Source organism: Bombina bombina, chromosome 3 (assembly GCF_027579735.1).
Source record: "Bombina bombina isolate aBomBom1 chromosome 3, aBomBom1.pri, whole genome shotgun sequence".
Lineage (NCBI taxonomy): Eukaryota > Metazoa > Chordata > Amphibia > Anura > Bombinatoridae > Bombina > Bombina bombina.
Window position 1 is genome coordinate 1,014,535,396 of NC_069501.1, and position 24,226 is coordinate 1,014,559,621.

Here is a 24,226-nt window from a genome sequence, read left to right on the forward strand (position 1 = left end):
CTATGGTGAGAACTATTGTGCATAATATGGAGGCAGTATATCATATGATTTGGCAGCCATTTTGTTTTATGCGAAAATTTAAAAAATTTATTTTCCTTGCAAACGCTTATGTTAGAACTGTGAAACGTGCTGTGTAACCTAATATTGTAACCAAGAGTCACAGTTGCTCATGTTGAAAAAATTTGTTATGGCAGCCATATTGGTTTACGCAAAAATATGTTTTCTTTGCAACCGCTTAAGTTAAAGTTGTGAAATTTGCTAAATATTGTGACTTAGCAGCTTTTATGCCATTGCAAAGGCAATGCGCTTGGCCACCTCTATTGCTGCTTGCAGCTATATTTTAATTTGCTTTCTTCTCTTGTTATCATTTGCTGAAAGGTTTATCTAGGCAAGTTCATGAGCAGCACAGAAACTAGGTTCTAGCTGTTGATTGGTGGCTGTATATGTATGTATATACAGGGAGTGCAGAATTATTATTAGGCAAATGAGTATTTTGACCACATCATCCTCTTTATGCATGTTGTCTTACTCCAAGCTGTATAGGCTCGAAAGCCTACTACCAATTAAGCATATTAGGTGATGTGCATCTCTGTAATGAGAAGGGGTGTGGTCTAATGACATCAACACCCTATATCAGGTGTGCATAATTATTAGGCAACTTCCTTTCCTTTGGCAAAATGGGTCAAAAGAAGGACTTGACAGGCTCAGAAAAGTCAAAAATAGTGAGATATCTTGCAGAGGGATGCAGCACTCTTAAAATTGCAAAGCTTCTGAAGCGTGATCATCGAACAATCAAGCGTTTCATTCAAAATAGTCAACAGGGTCGCAAGAAGCGTGTGGAAAAACCAAGGCGCAAAATAACTGCCCATGAACTGAGAAAAGTCAAGGTGCAGCTGCCAAGATGCCACCAGTTTGGCCATATTTCAGAGCTGCAACATCACTGGAGTGCCCAAAAGCACAAGGTGTGCAATACTCAGAGACATGGCCAAGGTAAGAAAGGCTGAAAGACGACCACCACTGAACAAGACACACAAGCTGAAACGTCAAGACTGACCCAAGAAATATCTCAAGACTGATTTTTCTAAGGTTTTATGGACTGATGAAATGAGAGTGAGTCTTGATTGGCCAGATGGATGGGCCCGTGGCTGGATTGGTAAAGGGCAGAGAGCTCCAGTCCGACTCAGACGCCAGCAAGGTGGAGGTGGAGTACTGGTTTGGGCTGGTATCATCAAAGATGAGCTTGTGGGGCCTTTTCGGGTTGAGGATGGAGTCAAGCTCAACTCCCAGTCCTACTGCCAGTTTCTGGAAGACACCTTCTTCAAGCAGTGGTACAGGAAGAAGTCTGCATCCTTCAAGAAAAACATGATTTTCATGCAGGACAATGCTCCATCACACGCGTCCAAGTACTCCACAGCGTGGCTGGCAAGAAAGGGTATAAAAGAAGAAAATCTAATGACATGGCCTCCTTGTTCACCTGATCTGAACCCCATTGAGAACCTGTGGTCCATCATCAAATGTGAGATTTACAAGGAGGGAAAACAGTACACCTCTCTGAACAGTGTCTGGGAGGCTGTGGTTGCTGCTGCACGCAATGTTGATGGTGAACAGATCAAAACACTGACAGAATCCATGGATGGCAGGCTTTTGAGTGTCCTTGCAAAGAAAGGTGGCTATATTGGTCACTGATTTGTTTTTGTTTTGTTTTTGAATGTCAGAAAACATAATTTATGCTTACCTGATAAATTTATTTCTCTTGTAGTGTATCCAGTCCACGGATCATCCATTACTTATGGGATATTAACTCCTCCCCAACAGGAAGTGCAAGAGGATTCACCCAGCAGAGCTGCTATATAGCTCCTCCCCTAACTGCCATTACCAGTCATTCGACCGAAAACATGCAGAGAAAGGAAAACCATAGGGTGCAGTGGTGACTGTAGTTTAATGGAAAAATTACCTGCCTTAAAGTGACAGGGCGGGCCGTGGACTGGATACACTACAAGAGAAATAAATTTATCAGGTAAGCATAAATTATGTTTTCTCTTGTTAAGTGTATCCAGTCCACGGATCATCCATTACTTATGGGATACCAATACCAAAGCTAAAGTACACGGATGACGGGAGGGACAGGCAGGCTCTTTATACGGAAGGAACCACTGCCTGAAGAACCTTTCTCCCAAAAACAGCCTCCGAAGAAGCAAAAGTGTCAAATTTGTAAAATTTGGAAAAAGTATGAAGAGAAGACCAAGTTGCAGCCTTGCAAATCTGTTCAACAGAAGCCTCATTCTTAAAGGCCCAAGTAGAAGCCACAGCTCTAGTAGAATGTGCTGTAATTCTTTCAGGAGGCTGCTGTCCAGCAGTCTCATAGGCTAACCGTATTATGCTACGAAGCCAAAAGGAGAGAGAGGTAGCCGAAGCTTTTTGACCTCTCCTCTGACCAGAATAAACGACAAACAGGGAAGACGTTTGTCGAAAATCCTTAGTTGCCTGTAGATAAAATTTCAGGGCACGGACTACATCTAGATTGTGTAGCAGACGTTCCTTTTTCGAAGAAGGATTAGGACACAAAGATGGAACCACAATCTCTTGATTGATATTCCTGTTAGTGACCACCTTAGGTAGGAACCCAGGTTTAGTACGCAGAACTACCTTGTCTGAATGAAAAATCAGATAAGGAGAATCACAATGTAAGGCAGATAACTCAGAGACTCTTCGAGCCGAGGAAATCGCCATTAAAAACAGAACTTTCCAAGATAACAACTTGATATCAATGGAATGAAGGGGTTCAAACGGAACCCCCTGTAAAACATTAAGAACTAAGTTCAAACTCCATGGTGGAGCAACAGTTTTAAACACAGGCTTGATCCTAGCTAAAGCCTGACAAAAAGCTTGAACGTCCGGAACTTCTGACAGACGTTTGTGTAAAAGAATGGACAGAGCTGAAATCTGTCCCTTTAAGGAACTAGCGGATAAACCCTTTTCTAAACCTTCTTGTAGAAAAGACAATATCCTCGGAATCCTAACCTTACTCCATGAGTAACTCTTGGATTCGCACCAATATAAGTATTTGCGCCATATCTTATGGTAAATCTTTCTGGTAACAGGCTTCCTAGCCTGTATTAAGGTATCAATAACTGACTCAGAAAAAACACGTTTTGATAAAATCAAGCGTTCAATTTCCAAGCAGTCAGCTTCAGAGAAATTAGATTTTGATGTTTGAAGGGACCCTGGATCAGAAGGTCCTGTTTCAGAGGTAGCGACCAAGGTGGACAGGATGACATGTCCACTAGATCTGCATACCAAGTCCTGCGTGGCCATGCAGGCGCTATTAGAATCACTGATGCTCTCTCCTGTTTGATTCTGGCAATCAATCGAGGAAGCATCGGGAAGGGTGGAAACACATAAGCCATCCCGAAGGTCCAAGGTGCTGTCAAAGCATCTATCAGAACCGCTCCCGGATCCCTGGATCTGGACCCGTAACGAGGAAGCTTGGCGTTCTGTCGAGACGCCATGAGATCTATCTCTGGTTTGCCCCAACGTCGAAGTATTTGGGCAAAGACCTCCGGATGAAGTTCCCACTCCCCCAGATGAAAAGTCTGACGACTTAAGAAATCCGCCTCCCAGTTCTCCACTCCCGGGATGTGGATTGCTGACAGGTGGCAAGAGTGAGACTCTGCCCAGCGAATTATCTTTGATACTTCCATCATTGCTAGGGAGCTTCTTGTCCCTCCCTGATGGTTGATGTAAGCTACAGTCGTGATGTTGTCCGACTGAAACCTGATGAACCCCCGAGTTGTTAACTGGGGCCAAGCCAGAAGGGCATTGAGAACTGCTCTCAATTCCAGAATGTTTATTGGTAGGAGACTCTCCTCCTGATTCCATTGTCCCTGAGCCTTCAGAGAATTCCAGACAGCGCCCCAACCTAGTAGGCTGGCGTCTGTTGTTACAATTGTCCAGTCCGGCCTGCTGAATGGCATCCCCCTGGACAGATGTGGCCGAGAAAGCCACCATAGAAGAGAATTTCTGGTCTCTTGATCCAGATTCAGAGTAGGGGACAAGTCTGAGTAATCCCCATTCCACTGACTTAGCATGCACAATTGCAGCGGTCTGAGATGTAGGCATGCAAAGGGTACTATGTCCATTGCTGCTACCATTAAGCCGATCACCTCCATGCATTGAGCTACTGACGGGTGTTGAATGGAATGAAGGACACGGCATGCATTTTGAAGCTTTGTTAACCTGTCTTCTGTCAGGTAAATCTTCATTTCTACAGAATCTATAAGAGTCCCCAAGAAGGGAACTCTTGTGAGTGGAAAGAGAGAACTCTTCTTTTCGTTCACCTTCCATCCATGCGACCTTAGAAATGCCAGTACTAACTCTGTATGAGACTTGGCAGTTTGAAAGCTTGAAGCTTGTATCAGAATGTCGTCTAGGTACGGAGCTACCGCAATTCCTCGCGGTCTTAGTACCGCCAGAAGAGCACCCAGAACCTTTGTGAAGATTCTCGGAGCCGTAGCCAATCCGAATGGAAGAGCTACAAACTGGTAATGCCTGTCTAGAAAGGCAAACCTTAGATACCGGTAATGATCTTTGTGAATCGGTATGTGAAGGTAAGCATCCTTTAAATCCACTGTGGTCATGTACTGACCCTTTTGGATCATGGGTAAAATTGTCCGAATAGTTTCCATTTTGAACGATGGAACTCTTAGGAATTTGTTTAGGATCTTTAAATCCAAGATTGGCCTGAAAGTTCCCTCTTTTTTGGGAACCACAAACAGATTTGAGTAAAACCCTTGTCCTTGTTCCGACCGCGGAACCGGATGGATCACTCCCATTAATAAAAGATCTTGTACGCAGCGTAGAAACGCCTCTTTCTTTATTTGGTTTGTTGACAACCTTGACAAATGAAATCTCCCTCTTGGGGGAGAGAATTTGAAGTCTAGAAGGTATCCCTGAGATATGATCTCTAACGCCCAGGGATCCTGGACATCTCTTGCCCAAGCCTGGGCGAAGAGAGAAAGTCTGCCCCCCACTAGATCCGTTCCCGGATCGGGGGCCCTCGATTCATGCTGTCTTAGGGGCAGCAGCAGGTTTCCTGGCCTGCTTGCCCTTGTTCCAGGACTGGTTAGGTCTCCAGCCTTGTCTGTAGCGAGCAACAGCTCCTTCCTGTTTTGGTGCAGAGGAAGTTGATGCTGCTCCTGCTTTGAAATTACGAAAGGAACGAAAATTAGACTGTCTAGCCTTAGGTTTGGCTCTGTCTTGAGGCAGGGCATGGCCTTTACCTCCTGTAATGTCAGCGATAATTTCTTTCAACCCGGGCCCGAATAAGGTCTGCCCTTTGAAAGGTATATTAAGCAATTTAGATTTAGAAGTAACGTCAGCTGACCAGGATTTTAGCCACAGTGCTCTGCGTGCCTGAATGGCGAATCCGGAATTCTTAGCCGTAAGTTTAGTTAAATGTACTACGGCATCTGAAATAAATGAGTTAGCTAACTTAAGGGCATTAAGCTTGTGTGTAATCTCATCTAATGGAGCTGATTCAAGTGTCTCTTCCAGAGACTCAAACTAAAATGCTGCTGCAGCCGTGACAGGCGCAATGCATGCAAGAGGTTGCAATATAAAACCTTGTTGAACAAACATTTTCTTAAGGTAACCCTCTAACTTTTTATCCATTGGATCTGAAAAGGCACAGCTATCCTCCACCGGGATAGTGGTACGCTTAGCTAAAGTAGAAACTGCTCCCTCCACCTTAGGGACCGTTTGCCATAAGTCCCGTGTGGTGGCGTCTATTGGAAACATCTTTCTAAATATCGGAGGGGGTGAGAACGGCACACCGGGTCTATCCCACTCCTTAGTAACAATTTCAGTAAGTCTCTTAGGTATAGGAAAAACGTCAGTACTCGCCTGGTACCCGCAAAATATTTATCCAACCTACACATTTTCTCTGGTATTGCAACTGTGTTACAATCATTCAGAGCCGCTAACACCTCCCCTAGTAATACACGGAGGTTTTCCAGCTTAAATTTAAAATTTGAAATATCTGAATCCAGTTTGTTTGGATCAGAACCGTCACCCGCAGAATGAAGCTCTCCGTCCTCATGTTCTGCAAATTGTGACGCAGTGTCTGACATGGCCCTAATATTATCAGCGCACTCTGTTCTCACCCCAGAGTGATCACGCTTACCTCTTAGTTCTGGTAATTTAGCCAAAACTTCAGTCATAACAGTAGCCATATCCTGTAATGTGATTTGTAATGGCCGCCCAGATGTACTCGGCGCTACAATATCACGCACCTCCCGAGCGGGAGATGCAGGTACTGACACGTGAGGCGAGTTAGTCGGCATAACTCTCCCCTCGTTGTTTGGTGAAATATGTTCAATTTGTACAGATTGACTTTTATTTAAAGTAGCATCAATACAGTTAGTACATAAATTTCTATTGGGCTCCACTTTGGCTTTAGCACATATAGCACAGATATCTTCCTCTGAATCAGACATGTTTAACACACTAGCAAATAAACTAGCAACTTGGAAATACTTTTCAAGTAATTTACTATAATATGAAAACGTACTGTGCCTATAAGAAGCACAGAAAAAGTTATGACAGTTGAAAATTAATAAACTGAAAAGTTATAGCATCAAATCTTTGTAAAAAACACAATTTTAGCAAAGGATTGCTCCCATTAGCAAAGGATAACTAACCCTGATAGCAGAAAAAAAAAAAAAATACAGAAATAAACGTTTTTTTTTTTTATCACAGTCAACTACAATTTCACAGCTCTGCTGTGAGTGATTACCTCCCTCAAAACAAGTTTTGAAGACCCCTGAGTTCTGTAGAGATGAACCGGATCATGCAGGGAAGACAATAAACTTCTGACTGAATCTTTTGATGCGTAGCAAAAGAGCCAAAAAAGGCCCCTCCCCCTCACACATAACAGTGAGAGAGATCAGTAAACTGTCATAAATTAAATAAAACGACTGCCAAGTGGAAAAAAATAGTGCCCAAAACATTTTTTCACCCAGTACCTCAGAAAATTAAACGATTTTACATGCCAGCAAAAAACGTTTAACATTAATAAATTGAGTGTTATTAAAAAGCCTGTTGCTAGTCCCTGCAAATTAGGCTAAAGTTTTATGCATACAGTATAATTCCAGTGAAGTGCCATTCCCCAGAATACTGAAGTGTAAAATATACATACATGACAGCCTGATACCAGTTGCTGCTACTGCATTTAAGGCTGAGTTTACATTATATCGGTATGGCAGAATTTTCTCATCAATTCCATTGTCAGAAAATAATAAGCTGCTACATACCTCTTTGCAGATTAATCTGCCCGCTGTCCCCTGATCTGAAGTTTACCTCTCCTCAGATGGCCGAGAAACAGCAATATGATCTTAACTACTCCGGCTAAAATCATAGAAAAACTCAGGTAGATTCTTCTTCAAATTCTACCAGAGAAGGAATAACACACTCCGGTGCTATTATAAAACAACAAACTTTTGATTGAAGGTATGAAACTAAGTATAATCACCACAGTCCTCTCACACATCCTATCTATTCGTTGGGTGCAAGAGAATGACTGGGAATGGCAGTTAGGGGAGGAGCTATATAGCAGCTCTGCTGGGTGAATCCTCTTGCACTTCCTGTTGGGGAGGAGTTAATATCCCATAAGTAATGGATGATCCGTGGACTGGATACACTTAACAAGAGAAATGTATATTTGTGAATGTTGAGATGTTATATTGGTTTCACTGGTAAAAATAAATAATTGAAATGGGTATATATTTGTTTTTAGTTAAGTTGCCTAATAATTATGCACAGTAATAGTCACCTGCACACACAGATATCCCCCTAAAATAGCTATAACTAAAAACAAACTAAAAACTACTTCCAAAACTATTCAGCTTTGATATTAATGAGTTTTTTGGGTTCATTGAGAACATGGTTGTTGTTCAATAATAAAATTAATCCTCAAAAATACAACTTGCCTAATAATTCTGCACTCCCTGTGTGTGTAATATATATATATATATATATATATATTGAATGTGACTGGCTCACCCATGTGTTCAGTTAGAAACTAGTAGTGCATTGCTGCTCCTTCAACAAATGATACCAAGAGAATGAAACAGATTAAATAATAGAAGTAAATTAGAAAGTTGTTTAAAATTGTATTCTCTATCTGAATCATGACAGAAAAATGTTGGGTTTCATGTACATATATATATATATATATATATATATATATATATATATATATATATATATTAAAAAAAAAAAATGACTTGCAAATATTCTAATGGTAAGTGTGAAATGCAGAATATTTAATCAAACTTTACATTTTAAAAAAAAAGTAACCCACAAACTCGCTTACAAATTAAAACTGTAAACATAACATTGACAGCCAGTAAACAAATCTTACCCCTTATTTTATGTCAGTGTTTAGGCTCATTATATATGTTGCTTTGGCATATCATTTTGCTGCTTGAAATGTTAAATTACATTTATTTAAACCTCAAACAAAATCCAAACCCAGTATACCCTGAACGTCCAGAGGGGTTTGTACACTCTTGATGCAAAACCAGCTGCCATAAACAGGTATCAAATACAGTATACAAATACAGTATAAGACAATAATTTCAGGATCTAAAAGCAATGTTCATTAACTGGTTGCTAGAAGAATTGTGGCAACATTTGTATCTTAAAATGGACATGAAACATTAAATATATTTATAAGCTTAGTTTTGAAGTTATTCTCCGGCTCCCTCTAGTCATGGGTACCGCCATGTTGAAATCTAGCTTTCAGTACATTCCAGTGCTGACCTGTTTGCATATATGCAGCAACTCTCCTTCAGATATCTGCAGTAACCTAGGTTTTATAATGGCAGCACTTATGATTAGAGGGAGGTGAATGAAATGTATTAAGTGTCTAGCATCCCTTTAATATCCTGCATAACTCAAAGAGTAGCTAACATGTTTCACAGTAAAGTCAGTGTTCCTGAACAGATAAGTGATCGTATAACAATTGGTGGGAGACTTTATAAATATTTGAGCTCAGAATACTAAAGTTTTCTGAAAGAGAGAGATTTAGGGATCTGACAAAACAATGTGCAGTCAATGTATTTTGTGATAATTTTTCATTCCTTCTACACTTTATGACAGATTTTTTTTTTTTATAAATCATGCAAATGATGATTATTAAAATCGAATTATAAAAAATATTTGAAAACAAAGTGATTTATAAAATAACTCTGTAATTACTAATATACTCAAATCTATGGTATTAAAGCAAATACTGGTCTAAATTTGGCAAGTATCGCCAGGACGATTTTAAGTTGGTTTTCAATTATATTAAATGTATAATGAAGAAAGTTTATTTCTGGAGAAGGCTTAGATTTAGCAATTAGACATTTCTACACTTAATATTTTGCTGGCAAATTAAAAATTGTCAGCAAGGAACTCCGTTGTTACACTTATGTATGGGTCATGTTTCAATTGTTTAGCATTCAATGGGAATTAAAAAAGCTAAAGTAAAATAATGAAATAATAATGTTAAATTCTTCTGATACACCTGCAAAGACTATTTTCTTTCTAAAGTGCTGTTTTATCATTATTTTTGTGTGTTATCCTTACACACCAAATTACATATATCTAAAATACAACAGTAAGTGAGGCAAAAACACTTTACAATCAGTTAATGCTGCAGTGATCAGCTTTGTGCCTCCCATTACATTCACTGAGGAAGTGAACTAAGCAGAGGATAGAGACATGTGTGAATGCTGGGTGATGTCAAACTATAAGAAAATTGCTCATTCCAGGAAAGGAAGTTATTGTAAAGTATTCTAGGATTTCATTTAAAAAAAGAAGACTACTTAGACACACACCACTTTTTTTGCGTGTGTGCTTTTATTTTTTAGGAGTATCCTAAATATTTAGTTTTTGGATTATGTTGTGCACTGCACACCTATTTTTAGTGCACATAAATCAGAGCTAAGTGTGATTTCCCCAATTAAACATTACCATGTAATGTACTGCCTAGCTACAGTTAAAGGGACACTAAACCCAAATTTTTTCTTTCACGATTCAGATAGAGCATGCAATTTTAAGCAACTTTCTAATTTACTCCTATTATCAATTTTTCTTTGTTCACTTGCTATCTTTATTAGAAAAAGAAGGCATCTAAGCTTCTTTTTTGGTTCAGTACCCTGGACAGCACTTTTTTATTGGTGGATGAATGTATCCACCAATCAGCAAGAATAACCCAGGTTATTTACCAAAAATGGGCCGGCATCTAAACTTACATTCTTGCATTTCAAATAAAGATACCAAGAGAATGAAGAAAATTTGGTAATAGGAGTAAATTAGAAAGTTGCTTGAAATTGCATGCTCTACCTGAATCACAAAAGAAAAAAAATTAGAATGGGGCTTGAGAAATCAGGTACCATGGTTCCCTGGCACTGCTTCTTGGCAGGAAAGAGGTGCCAGAGCTGACAGACGTACCTATCCCCTTCACACTTTGAATTCCAGCACAGCTGTGTGTCATGTGTCACTTTAACTCTCTTGGCACATGCAGCCTGATAGAGAACCTGATGTAAGGGTCTGTTTATGCTGCATGTGTTCTTCAGCAAGTGTGGTTTGCAGTCACGAATCAACCCTCTGTTTGCCAAGGAAAAGATCAAATAAAATCATTCAGCCACTTAATTTCTGGGCCTTAATTTTTTAGGCTGGTTCCTATATTAGAAACAACATTGTTAAGCCCAGCATTATATCTTATAACAATTTATTTTAAAATTGTAACCTTGGAAACAGCACATTATTTAACAATTGTATGAACTAAAAACTCACTACTATGATTTCTAATGGCAACTTAAGTGTAGCTAGGTAATGTAATACATGTCCGTCTAAAAGGACCATAATAAATCATTTGGAGTAACTAATGCTATCAGACTTTTTACATCAAAACAGAACCAGAATAATGTAGGTTTAATGTTGTCTTACTGCATCAAACTCTGCTTGATCATCCTCCGGCAAGTCACTTGTTTCATATACATCTGGCTCATTCCTTGCCTGAAAAACACAAATGGGAAAACAAAAAAATGATATTAGGGACAAAAAAAACAACAAAAAACTGTACAAGCTCCGTGGTCCTCTGCCATCCAAAACATTTTTTTCTCAACCCTATTCTACTATGATATCCGTCTGATCAATTTCTTCCTGATTACAAAATAAATACATTTGGAGAAAGACAAGAATGCAAAGCGTCCCATGTGACCGTTTTTTTTTTATTACAATAGCACTTTATTACATTTTTATGCTAATACATAACAGAAAAGTCAGAAATATACAACACAATAAGTAGTATGACAGTTATGTGCTTTGTTTTTTTGTTTTAAATGCCATTCTAATCTAATCAATAACCCAAATATTGTGTCGATTACCAGCGCTGCATAGAATCTAACCTATCAGAACAAGAAAAACCATATTATTTGATGAGTTAGGCTTCCCCCCCATTTTTAAAGCTATGGTGACCTGGAAACTAATTTTAACTGTGTCAAGCATCACACATTGGTTGTATCCAGGGCTCCCCCCACAACTGAGGTTTCTGTGCATGCCCTGTTCATATATTATTAGGGACACTAAACCCACATTTTTTCTTTCATGATTCAGATAGAAACTTGCATAAAATTTCATGCTCTAATTTACTCCTGTTATCAATTTTTCTTTGTCCTCTGCTATCTTTATTTGAAAAAGCAAGAATGTGAGCTTAGGAGCCGGCCTATTTTTGGTTCAGCACCTGGGTTGTGCTTGTTGATTGGTGGCTAAATGTAGCCATCAATCAGCAAGCGCTACCGAGAGTGCTGAACCAAAAATGGGCTGGGTGCTAAGCTCACATTCTTGCTTTTTCAAATAAAGATAGCAGAGGACAGAAAAATTGATAATAGGAGTAAATTAAAGCAGCAATTTTAAAGGGACACTAAACCCAATTTTTTTCTTGCATGATTCAGATAGAGCATGCCATTTTAAGCAACTATCTAATTTACTCCTATAGTCAATTTTTCTTCATTCACTTGCTATCTTTATTTAAAAGCAGGCATGTGATGCATAGGAGCCGGCCCATTTTTGTTTGAGAACCTGGGTTATGCTTGCTTATTGGAGGGTTAATGTAAGCCTCCAAAAAGCAAGCTCTTTCCATGGTGCTGAACCTAAAATGGGCTGGCTGCTAAGATTTACATTCTTGCTTTTAAAGTAAAGATAGCAAGAGAACTAAGAAAAAATGATAATAGGAGTAAATTAGAAAGTTGCTTAAAATGTCATGCTCTATCTGAATCATGAAAGCAAAGATTTGGGTTCAGTGTCTCTAAGTAACTTTCTATCTGAATCATTAAAGAAAAAAAATTTGGGTTTAGTACCCCTTTAAATATTTAACTAATTATTTAGAAAATTAAAAATTATAGTTCAAGTCAGACTTTTAAACCATGAAACGTACCGAAAAATACTATCAAAACGTTAATTTCCAATTACAATTAAACATATGGAGGTATATAATGTTACAAAAACATATATAGCATTGATCATTTTCAGTTTACACAACATAAATTGATATTACCTGACATTTTAGGTTAATTGTAACTGAACCTGTACTAGGTATTCAAGAATTGTGAAACCCAAAATGTGTCTCTCATGACTCAGATACAGCATACAATTTTAATCAAATTTACAATTTACTTCTATCACCAAATTGGATTTTTTTTCTTGGAATATCTCATCCCTCCTAGTCTCAAAAATCCTTCATTTTTCAGAGCACTGCAAGGGATTAAACACAAAGTTAAATCCAGCTCTACTACACATCTATTAAGCCAATGACAAGAGGCATATAGGTCCAACCACCAATCAGCAGATAGCTCCTAGTAGTGCACTGCTGCTCCGGAGCCTACCTAGGTATGCTCTTCAAGAAAAGATAACAAGATAACAAACACAATTAGATAATAGAAGTAAATTAGGAAGTTGTTAAAATAATCATGCTCTATTGGAATCATGAAGATTAAATTGTGACTTTTCCTTTAAGCAATGATAATACTGAATCAGACTTCATGCTTTATTTTACCCACATACCTTTTGCTTGAAGTGTTTTTTACAGTGTTTCATGAGCTTAACAAGCTTTTTCTGTGATACTGTATAAGCAACTTGCGCAGATTTATTAACTCAGACAGTGGTGGTGCTAATTGGTTTTAAATTTAAATAAAAAATAACCCAATCTTTTTCTATCATGATTTAGGTAGAACATACAATTTTAAATAACTTTCAAGTTTACTTCTATTATCAAATTTGCTTCATTCTCTTGAAGGAGCAGCACTACTGGTTTCTAACTGAACACATGGGTGAGCCAATGACAATCGATATATATATATATATATAGATATATATATATATATATATATATATATATATATATATATATATATATATATATATATATAGCCACCAATCAGCAGCTAGAACCTAAGTTCTTTGCTGCTCCTGAGCTTACCTAGATAAACTTTTCCTCAAAGGATAACAAGAGAAGGAAGCAAATTAAATAATAGAAGTAAATTGGAAAGTTGTTTAAAATTGTATGCTTTTGTCGAATTATGACTTAACTGTCCCTTTAAGCATCCTCAATGTAAAAGTCTGAGAAGTCCAGCACATCTGTTGGAGCCCAATGTTTTCACACGGCTCTATTGAATTATTGAAATGGGGGCCATTGTTTTTACTAACCAGAATTTCTGTCAGCTAAATAAATTAGACTGAAGAAAGAGCAAAGCTATAAAGCTGCATAAGAGAGATCGGGTAGTAATAAAGAAAAGCATTTTACATATTTTGGGCAACTTTAGTGTAACAATCTTCTTTTAAAAAATCCAATGCTAGTGTAGTGATGCCCTAACAATCTGTTGTATTTCTGCATATAGATGGGGACATGAGATTACAACTAAACTGAGGTGACAAATGCAAGCAATGATAGCAGAAAATGTGAACTGTCAAATTAGGCCAAAAATGTGAAGAAGAGACACTGCTTTCTATATATATATGAAAAAATACTTATTAAAGGGACAGTCAACACCCATGAAAACGTTCTACCATACCTTAGATCAACAACAAAAAATGAGCCTGCACCGCATCCCATCTTAAATAACACTAACGTTAGGTGGCTAATCTTCAATGAACATTTAGTTAACAGCGGCAGATATGGCCACCAAACTCCTCCCCCTCCGTACCTTTCTTGTTTTAAATAAATACTCGTTCACAGGGACACTGTTCTATTTCTAATGCGCTATTAGAAATAGAACAGTGTCTCCGTGAATGCGGCTAAAGAATCTAGCCGAGGATTTGATTTTCATTGGCTGAAGACTTGGAGAAGAAGCTTCCTACGTAACAGGGGGAGGAGTTTGGCGGCCATATCTGCCGCTGTTAACTAAATGTTCATTGAAGATTAGCCACCTAACGTTAGTGTTATTTAAGATGGGATGCGGTGCAGGCTCATTTTTTGTTGTTGATCTAAGGTATGGTAGAAAGTTTTCATGGGTGTTGACTGTCCCTTTAATGGAATTTAACCTAAGTTGAAAAAACTTCGTTTTTGGAATCTCACTTATGAAAAAAACAAAACACAAGGTTAATTTCAAATATCAATATATAAGTCTCTTTAAACTAGACACAGTAAATAATTGATGTATTTTTGTTATTATGGATTTATTTTATGCTTAAAAAAGGCCATCTCAGTCATTGAAGGTTATAAAGGAGGAAAGTCGGGAGAAAGTATAAAAGATATGTTGACGTTTGCGCCAGTAAAGTAATATTTACTGTATGCCAAGAATTTGCTTGCTAAGTTTCTCCTTCCAGATAATCTAACATTTTGTATTTTTAACAGTAACACCATGAACATTTAACCCTTCAGACGTACTAAAATCACTGCTCAAAGTGCGGACTATACTGATGAAGAATCATATCAAATATTTAAAAGGAGAATAATAAAACCTTACGTTGACACAATCTGGCAAGAAAATGCCAACAACTAACAGTAACCATAGTCAATAAAAATCACAAGCTCATATTTCTGCCAGGAAAGCAATAACATTTCGGGCAAACTCTGAAGAGCCTGACTCAGACAACACCCAAATGCTTAAAAATAGGGCTGGGCAAGAAAAAGAAATTATAAATGAGATGACTTCATGTTTCTAAGCAGTGGCATCTAGCAATGGGATCAAACACTAACAAGCATCTGTAGTGACTCTCATCCTTTATATTTTACTCTGACTACATACATACCCGTAAAACACATGACACCAACAAGCCCACATTTATTATAACTATATATTTATAAAAACAAAACTTATGTATAATTGATGTTCAAAATAAGGGATTGTCCAATAGCATTTTATTATTCCACTGATCAATTCTTCTATTTGTTTATCCCCATCAAAGGAAATTAAACTCATGGCTGTAGGCTGCTCCATAGTGGCAATGCACTTCTAATACTAAATTGGACATGGCCAGTGATTGGCAGCTATGCACTTATGCCACTACTGATTATGCTCCTGAGCTGGACATTGCCAGTGAACCATTTTAACTATGTGTTTAAAATCTTTGAGTGACAACACAGAGGTAATCAGTAGTGCAATAAGATAATGGTTCTAGCCCATTTGGGCATTTTACTATTGCACTACCATGTCCCTTTCAAATTTAAGCATAACCTACATTTAAATTAAATATCTCAACTGTTGATAACAAAAAAAAAATGCTACAACTCTAGGGGGGTGTTATTTACTAATCACCTGGTTTGATTATGATACTCAATTGTCTCCTGCACAAAGTGAAGTGATAAAGATAATATAGTAAAAATCAACAATCTATAAAAATTGCAGTAATGTCTTATCTGATAAAAAAAAAAAAAGTCCAATGCTATTCTGTGTCTTTCCAAGGACTATGTATGATCCCTTCCCTGGATCAGGAAATGATAATTGATGGCTGCTCCTTGTGTAAAAACACTACTCGCTCCAATAGACTTCTGTAATAAGGAATCACAAACAAGGGCACCTCCTAGTGTAACACTGATGATATGCGAGATTGGTATATACTTATCAAAACATACTCACAAGTGTGGCAGCACCCAATTGTGCTTAGTGGGGCGTACTAGGAACTCTGTGTCCCAGCTCACTGATCCAAAGAGCAGGGGAAATCCTCTTGACTGCTCCTATTGCTGTGAGCTGGATAATTAAAGCTCAAACTTCCAAAAATCTCAAAAAAATAAGATTTTATTTTACAAATTCATTTTAAAAAACAAAAGAGCACAACATGTACCCTATGTATATTAAACAGTAGCGCAGCGCGTTTCTCAGCTCTCCTGGCTGTTTCCTCAGGCCAGGAGAGCTGAGAAACGCGTTGTGATACTGTTTTTTAATATACATAGGGTACATGTTGTGCTCTTTTGTTTTTTAAAACAAATTTGTAAAATAAAATCTTATTTTTTGAGATTTTTGGAAGTCTGAGCTTTAATTATCCAGCTCAGAGCAATAGGAGCAGTCAATAGGATTCCCCCCGCTCTTTGGATCAGTGAGCTGGGACACAGAGTTCCCAGTACGCCCCACTAAGCATAATTGGGTGCTGCCACACTTGTGAGTATGTTTTAATAAGTATATACCAAGCTCACATATCATCAGTGTTACACTAGAAGGTGCCCTTGTTTGTGATTCCTTTTCTATTTAAATTAAATAGTATATATCAAATATCTAGGCCACAGTATTGTGAACTTTTATTTTATATCTGGTTGCTCACTTCTGTTTGGTTATTTAAAGCAGCAGTCAACACCAGAATTTTTGTTGTTTGAAAGAATAGTCTAGTCAAAATTAAACGTTCATGATTCAGATAGAGCAGGCAATTTTAAGCAACTTTCTAATTTACTGCTATTATCAATTTACTAAAAAAGCAAGAATGTAAGTTTAGCAGCCGGCTCATTTTTGTTTCAGCACCTGGGAAGCACTTTCTGATTGGTGTCTAAATGTAGCCAATCAGCAAGCGCTACCCAGGTGCTGAACCAAGAATGAGTTGGCTTCTAAGCTAACATTCAAATAAAGATACCAAGAGAACGAAGACAAATAGGAGTAAATTAGTAAGTTGCTTAAAATTGCATGCTCTATCTGAATCATGAAAGTTTAATTTTGACTAGACTATTCCGTTAAAGGGACACTGTACCCAAAAAAAATATTTTGTAATTCAGAAAGAGCATGAAATTTTAAGCAACTTTCTTATTTACTCCTAATATCAATTTGTTTTCGTTCTCTTGCTATCATTATTTGAAAAAGAAGGCATCTAAGCTTATTTTTGGTTTCAGTACTCTGGACAGCACTTTTTTATTGGTGGATGAATTTATCCACCATTCAGCAAGGACAACCCAGGTTGTTCACCAAAAATGGGCCGGCATCTAAACTTACATTCATGCATTTCAAATAAAGATACCAAGAGAAAGAAGAAAATTTGATAATAGGAGTAAATTAGAAAGTTGCTTAATTTCATGCTCAATCTGAATCACGAAAGAAAATTTTTGGGTACAGTACCCCTTTAATAACTGCATCAACCACTGTACATCTTCACGTTCCATTGGGTATAATCAGAAGGACCACTAGACATTCGCATTAAAGGGACAGTTAAATTGAATGTAAAGTTTCATCAAGTAGTGCCTGGTTTTTAAAAATAGAGCGGTACTTTCATTGATGAAACTTTACATTGCACCATATTTGTAGAAATACTTACCTCTTCGTCTTAAAAGCCGCTCCAGAGCTTCGCTAGCCTGTCGCAAGCCTCTTCCTACATAAGAAATGACAATTCCAGCCTTTCTCCAATCACGGCGTTGCTTTAAGCAATGCTTCCCCCGGGGGGAAGCCATGATTGGAGGATGCCGGAATCGTCATTGCTGACGTAGGAAGAGGCTGGCGACGGGCTGGCGAAGTGCTGGAGTGGCTTTCAAGACGAAGAGGTATTTCTACAAATATGGTGCAATGTAAAGTTTCATCAATGAAAGTGCCCCTGTTTTTAATAGTATTTTTAAAAATCGGGCACTACTTGATGAAACTTTACATTCACTTTAACTCAAAAATGTTCTCCCAATTATCCACTTTACCTGCTGGAATGTATTAAATTGTTTTGAAGTATTTATATTACCCTTATATTGGCATTTGAAATAGTTGATTTAGCCTGTGGTATCCCCACCTATTCTGAAAGTTTTTGGCCTTAAGGCCAAGCTGTGTAAACACAGCCAGCAGAATAAATTACATAAGCATGGGGTATAGAAGAGATAAGGTAATAAAATGTATGTTAGTTTGCCATTGTTCTCTCCAAGTATTGGTGATTGTTTTATGGACAGATATAAGATAAAGAAGCAAGTATATGTACACAATGTGATAAAAGTATTGAGATCTGATTAAACCTACAAGCTCAACCCATTTTATTAGGTTGTGGTTTCAAAACACAAAATCAGCTAATTCATATACACAAATAAACCTTAAAAAGCAAATTTGATTATAAAAGTAATTTGGAAAAATGTTTCAAATTGCATGTCTTATCTGAATAATAAAAGTTTAATTTTGACTAGACTGTCCCAATAAGTCTTCAAGTGATACACAAGCAGCAAGAAAGTATCAGTCTGTGCCTTCAGTTTTGGTGAGCTTTGCTCAAATGGGAGATGTCAACGATTGAAAATTACAACACTTGAACAATTTCCATTTGAGGGAGGACACAATACACATTTAAAGAGGATACTTAATATTCTATAAATGACTTGCTCTACAACAGAGATAATAAACTTTACATAAATACGTGTACATTATTATAAATGTTAAAAAATAAATATACCACCATATATAGCTTTACTCTGCGACTAGTAACGAATTGGTGAAGCTCACACTTGTATTTACCCCCCTAGATCCACTGACTGATGGGTAACACAAAGACAGCATCCTCCCTGTCACTTGAGACATGCACAGGACACCGCCCAGCACTATGTTATACTTCCTATACAGGTCGGTGCACATAGACTGTAATAACATCATCTTGCACTCAGATTTGGCTTCGGGTACTTACAATGCCGGGTAGGTCGGCGTACTTTGGGTCGGCCATGGCTATGTGTTCGGTGACAGGAGGGGCCGGGCGTGTCTCACTGCGGCGGAGGAAACCACTGGGAACTATCGGGGAGTGCGTTAACACAGGATGGACTATATAAGCTAAGGCGCTGCAGAAACAATATTAAATAATAAGCAGAAAAGTCGTGAAACCACCTATAGCCGTTATACAGTAGCAGCTACCGGTAGATGGGGAAATCGCGTGAGACGAGCAGTTAACACAATGACGTAACAGACGCAGTGCCTAATGGGAAGTGTAGTCCATGAGCTGACGAGCCTCCTTGAACATCTGGTTCAACGATATTGGTTTTAAACTGTACATAACAACTTGTTCAATTTAGAGTTATAGTAACTTCATTGATCCATTCCGGATAGTGAACAAACAATAGAATTTTTAATAATCAAATAAAAATAATATTGTCCATCTAAAATAGATTTTTTCCTTTTGTGAAAGAATAAAAAGCCCAAGGAATAACCAACTTCGGTCTGCACAAGTTGGCATTTTAGCTTTGAATAGAAATATTTTTGTAATATAATACTGCATTAGCAAAAAATGTTTCTCTTTAAAGCTATAGCAGTTTCAATAGTTTACGAAATGCTAGTATTTACCAGTGCAACAAATAAAGGTGACTTTCAGTTATGTAGTATAAAATAGTTCATGCTGAAAGTTGCTTTTTTGTCTGCAGTGTTCCCCGCACTGAGCGCCTCAGGCCGTCTACAGCAGAACACTATTTTTTCAATGAGAAGACATTTCCACCTCTTAGCCAATAGCGGTGCAGGCCAGCTGGTATTATGCTGTATAGCTAGTACGCTATTGGCTAAGATAACCGCACTGCAAAATAGCGTTCTGCTATGGGCGGCCTGAGGCGCTCAGCATGGTGAACGCTGCAGACAAATAAAGGAACCCCAAATCCCAAATGCAAGGATTTACTATCACTTTAATTGCCCTTCCATGTGCCAGCATTTTAAACACAGCACTTGCTTCGAGAGCCTGAAAGGAAATGAAACCCAAACATTTTGTTTTGTAATTCAGGCAAAACATACAATTTAAAAATGTTTCTAATTTAATTCTATTAGAACATTTGCAGTGTTCCCATGGTATTATTTGTTAAAGAGATACCTATGTACATGGCAGGAAATAATGCTGCTATCTAGTGCACTTATAAATGGATAACATTTTTGCAAAACTGCTGCCACATAGTGCTCCAGGCACGTGCTTGCTCCTGAGCTTATGTTCCTGCTTGTCAACAAAAATATACCAAGAGAACGAATAAACTCTGATAATATCAGTAAATTAGAAAGTTGCTTAAAATTTCATGAATCATGACACAAAAAAATGTGGGCTTCTTGTCTTTTTAGGTGCTTCTATAATCTTGTAATTACTCGACGAGTAATGCTTGTGCACTTGTGCACTGAGAATATCTATCTATGCTTCATATGCATTTGTAGAGAAAACTGCTAAAACTAAAACATTGATAACTTTTATTAGAAACATTTTTGCCAATATTTGTAAATATGTTTATATTTAAAGATTGAGACATCTAACCCTATCTTCCCAGTCATGACTATGGGGAGAGTGTGGGCATGAAGGGACAAATAGCACTCAGAATCTGGTTCCCTTACACCTTTACCTCTACAAGGACCTAAAGGGACACCAAATTAACCCCATAATCCTGTCTACACCACCCCAAATTATGTAACTGCCACCACCAAGAGTTTTGAATTAGGGTGTCTCAGGAACCCAATAACTCACACAACTAACAATTAGGTAAATTGACTTTAACCTTATTTATACAGAGTATGAATTCAGATATTAGAGCCCAAAGACAGAATTAGATTTTTAATATTTTTAATAACAAAAGACAAATACAGGTTACACAGTGCCAAATTACAAAAAAAAAAAACCAGAAGATATGCTAAAGAACAAGAGTAAATGCAAAAATACAGTTCATTAAAATAAAATGGGACATGAACTAAAAACAACACCTACACTTTGCACATATCACTAAGCTTCCATAAAGTTTTTTTGAGCTCCCTTCAGATATTGTTCACATGTTGTCCCAGTAAATTTCTGACTCATTTTTCTTTTTCATTCCACTATAACGCAAAGTCTCCTTCCCATATGCTATCTCTGGGTGGGGACACAGACACACCTAGGGTCCCATCCTGTCCTACCCTCTGTAACAGGGCAGAGGGTATTCTGGCCCCTACCCCATCTGTGCCACTCAATCCTACTTGTATATTCAATGCTGTTTCAGACACAGACTGGCACATGCCTGTCAGCTGTTCCCCTTGCCAACTGCATAGCTGAACCTAACATTCCTTACTAAGGCCCAAATATTCAAAGACCATCGAGAAACTGCTTTGATGGTCTTGTTGGCATCACAACGCAACGGTTTTTATCAAAATATAAAAAAAGATGCATATCCAAGTATTGCTGGCTAGCGGCGTTGTCTCTTCCATGGAACTCAATGGGAATGTGAGGTCACTGCCCACATCACCTTTCGTCTGTATTTTACTATTTGAAGTGTGCCTACATGGCACTGACAGTGCGCTCACTGAAACTAAAATTAGTTTCAGTGTAGACACACTTCAAATATTGCTGTGGGGACCTACGTTTATTTACCCCTACACTAACTAGCTCAGGCAATGTAATTTTGGCAGCTCATTGTTAGCGAGTGAAACATGGCCACTACCCTCACAACCTGCACTTTACTGCTTTAAACATATTGTTCTTGTGTCGATGTGTTTGAAGCAAAGTGCAGGCTATTCCCACTAGCACACCTTGCTAACTCCCCTTGAACGCCTATAACTACATCACAACTAAGCTACTCTCCCCCACTCTGCCTCGCTACCTCCCACTGATCGCCTACACCTACGTCACAACTTACTTTACCCTCCCCCGGCACCACCCAGCTAACTCCCCCTGACTGCCTACCCCTATGTCACGTCTAACCTACAACCCCCATATGACCTACACTGACTTAATGTTTAAACAACACTCCCTTGGAATGCCCAGCTAACTGCCTACTGTCAAGAAATTACCCACTATAATAAACTTTACTATAAATAATAAATAAACCTCCTTATTATAACTATGAAACTATGTCACTAAAGTTATCACCAATGTTTAAATAATGTGTCACAGAGATATGCTAAAATGCCAGAAGCCGACCGCTGGAGGACTAGCAAAACCTCTCCAACCTAGCCAGGCTCCTGAAACTCAGCTCCGGTCCGCCTCTTCTTAAAAGGGGTGTCGATCGAGGAGGGTGCAAAGGATCAAGTTGCTGTTTTAGTATGTTGAATTTGATCAGGCACCTATGGATTCCACTCATTTGGGGGTGCTACCTTCTGGAAGAATGGGGGACATTTCAAATCCAGTCCCGCATTCCTCCAAGAAGGTAATTAGGCACTGAGTTATGTCTTTGGGAAAATACACATAACCATGTAATTTCTTCTTTTTGTACTAAGATTACCTTGATGGACATTACAAATAGCACTAAAAAAATTTAGATATCTCCACCGCTAAGCCACCAGTTTGTGACAGCTAAGCCTATCTTCCCAGCCGTAACTATGGGGAGAGTGTGGGCATGAAGGGGTTAATAGCACTACGCCTCTGCTTCCCATACAAAGATATAATTCATATAAATGCATTTTAACCCCTTAATGACAGAGGACTTACCAGGTACGTCATGGAAAAACATTCCCTTAATGACAATTGACGTACCTGGTACGTCCTCTGTTGTTAGAAGCGCTGGAAGCGATCATGATCGCTTCCAGCTGCTTACAAGGGATTGTAGTGATGCCTCAATATTGAGGCATCACTGCAATCCCTTATTTTACCCACCGATGCAGAAAGGGCCACTCTGTGGCCCTCCCTGCATCGGACTATAGTCATCTCACATTCGTTGGTGGGTGGGAGCAGCTTCTGGGAGGACCGTTAGGTATATGCTCCCGATCGGTATCAGTCATCAATAGTTCCTGCAATATCGGCGGTTGCGGCAGGGGGGAGTGGGGGCGGGTGCGCGCGCGCGCGCACGCAAAATATGACCGGAAGAAATATATAATTAATGCAGATGCCTGGGGTCCTGGGGATCTTCTTTGAGTAGTAAGGGATCTGGGAGGGGGAGGGATGTAGATTATTAAGGGGGGCCCAGCTACACTACAGAAAACATATTTTTCATCTAAAAAGTAAAAAAAAACCTATTTTTGGGGGCAAATTGGGTACTGGCAGACAGCTGCCAGTACCCAAGATGGCTGCAAATAGGTAGAGGGGGAGGGTTAGAAAGATGTATGGGGGGATCAGGGAGGTTGTGGGGTAAGGGGGGATGCAGACTGCAGACAGTATGAAAAAAAAAATAAAAAAAAAATAAAAAATGATTTTTATTTCAGTACTGGCAGACTTTCTGCCAGTACTTAAGATGGCGGTGACAATTGTGAGGTGGGGGAGGGAAGAGAGCTGTTTGAGGGAGGTCAGGGGGGGATCAGGGGGTGGGATGTGTCAGGTGGGAGGCTGATCTCTACACTAAAGCTAAAAATTAACCCTACAAGCTACCTAATTAACCCCTTAACTGCTGGGCATATTACAAGTGTGGTGCGCAGCAGCATTTAACGGCCTTATTATTACCAAAAAGCAACGCCAAAGCCATATATGTCTGCTATTTCTGAACAAAGGGGATCCCAGAGAAACATTTATAACCATTTGTGCCATAATTACACAAGCTGTTTGTAAATAATTTCAGTGAGAAACCTAAAATTGTGAAAAATTTAACAGTTTTTTTTTATTTGATTGTATTTGGCGGTGAAATGGTGGCATGAAATATACCAAAATGGGCCTAGATCAATACTTTGGGATGTCTACTAAAAAAATATGTATACATGTCAAGGGATATTCAGGGATTCCTGAAAGATATCAGTGTTCCAATGTAACTAGCGCTAATTTAAAAAAAAAAAATGGTTTGGAAATAGCAAAGTGCTATTTGTATTTATGGCCCTATAACTTGCAAAAAAAAAAAAGAACATGTAAACATTGGGTATTTCTAAACTCAGGACAAAATTTAGAAACTATTTAGCATGGGTGTTTT

At 38.5% G+C, this 24,226-nt stretch overlaps 1 protein-coding gene across 1 annotated transcript in view; it reads right to left on the minus strand.

The window, feature by feature from the left end:
• DCTN2 (dynactin subunit 2) overlaps positions 1-19,349 on the minus strand; it is a 206,060-nt gene extending 186,711 nt beyond the window's left edge. The window contains exons 1-2 of the mRNA XM_053708190.1: positions 19,105-19,349; positions 10,996-11,064 (exon numbers count right to left, since the gene is read on the minus strand). Of these exons, the coding sequence (XP_053564165.1) occupies positions 10,996-11,064; positions 19,105-19,140 (105 nt within the window). The 5' untranslated portion in view covers positions 19,141-19,349. The remainder of the gene's footprint in view (positions 1-10,995; positions 11,065-19,104) is intronic.
• Positions 19,350-24,226: the final 4,877 nt, after the last annotated feature.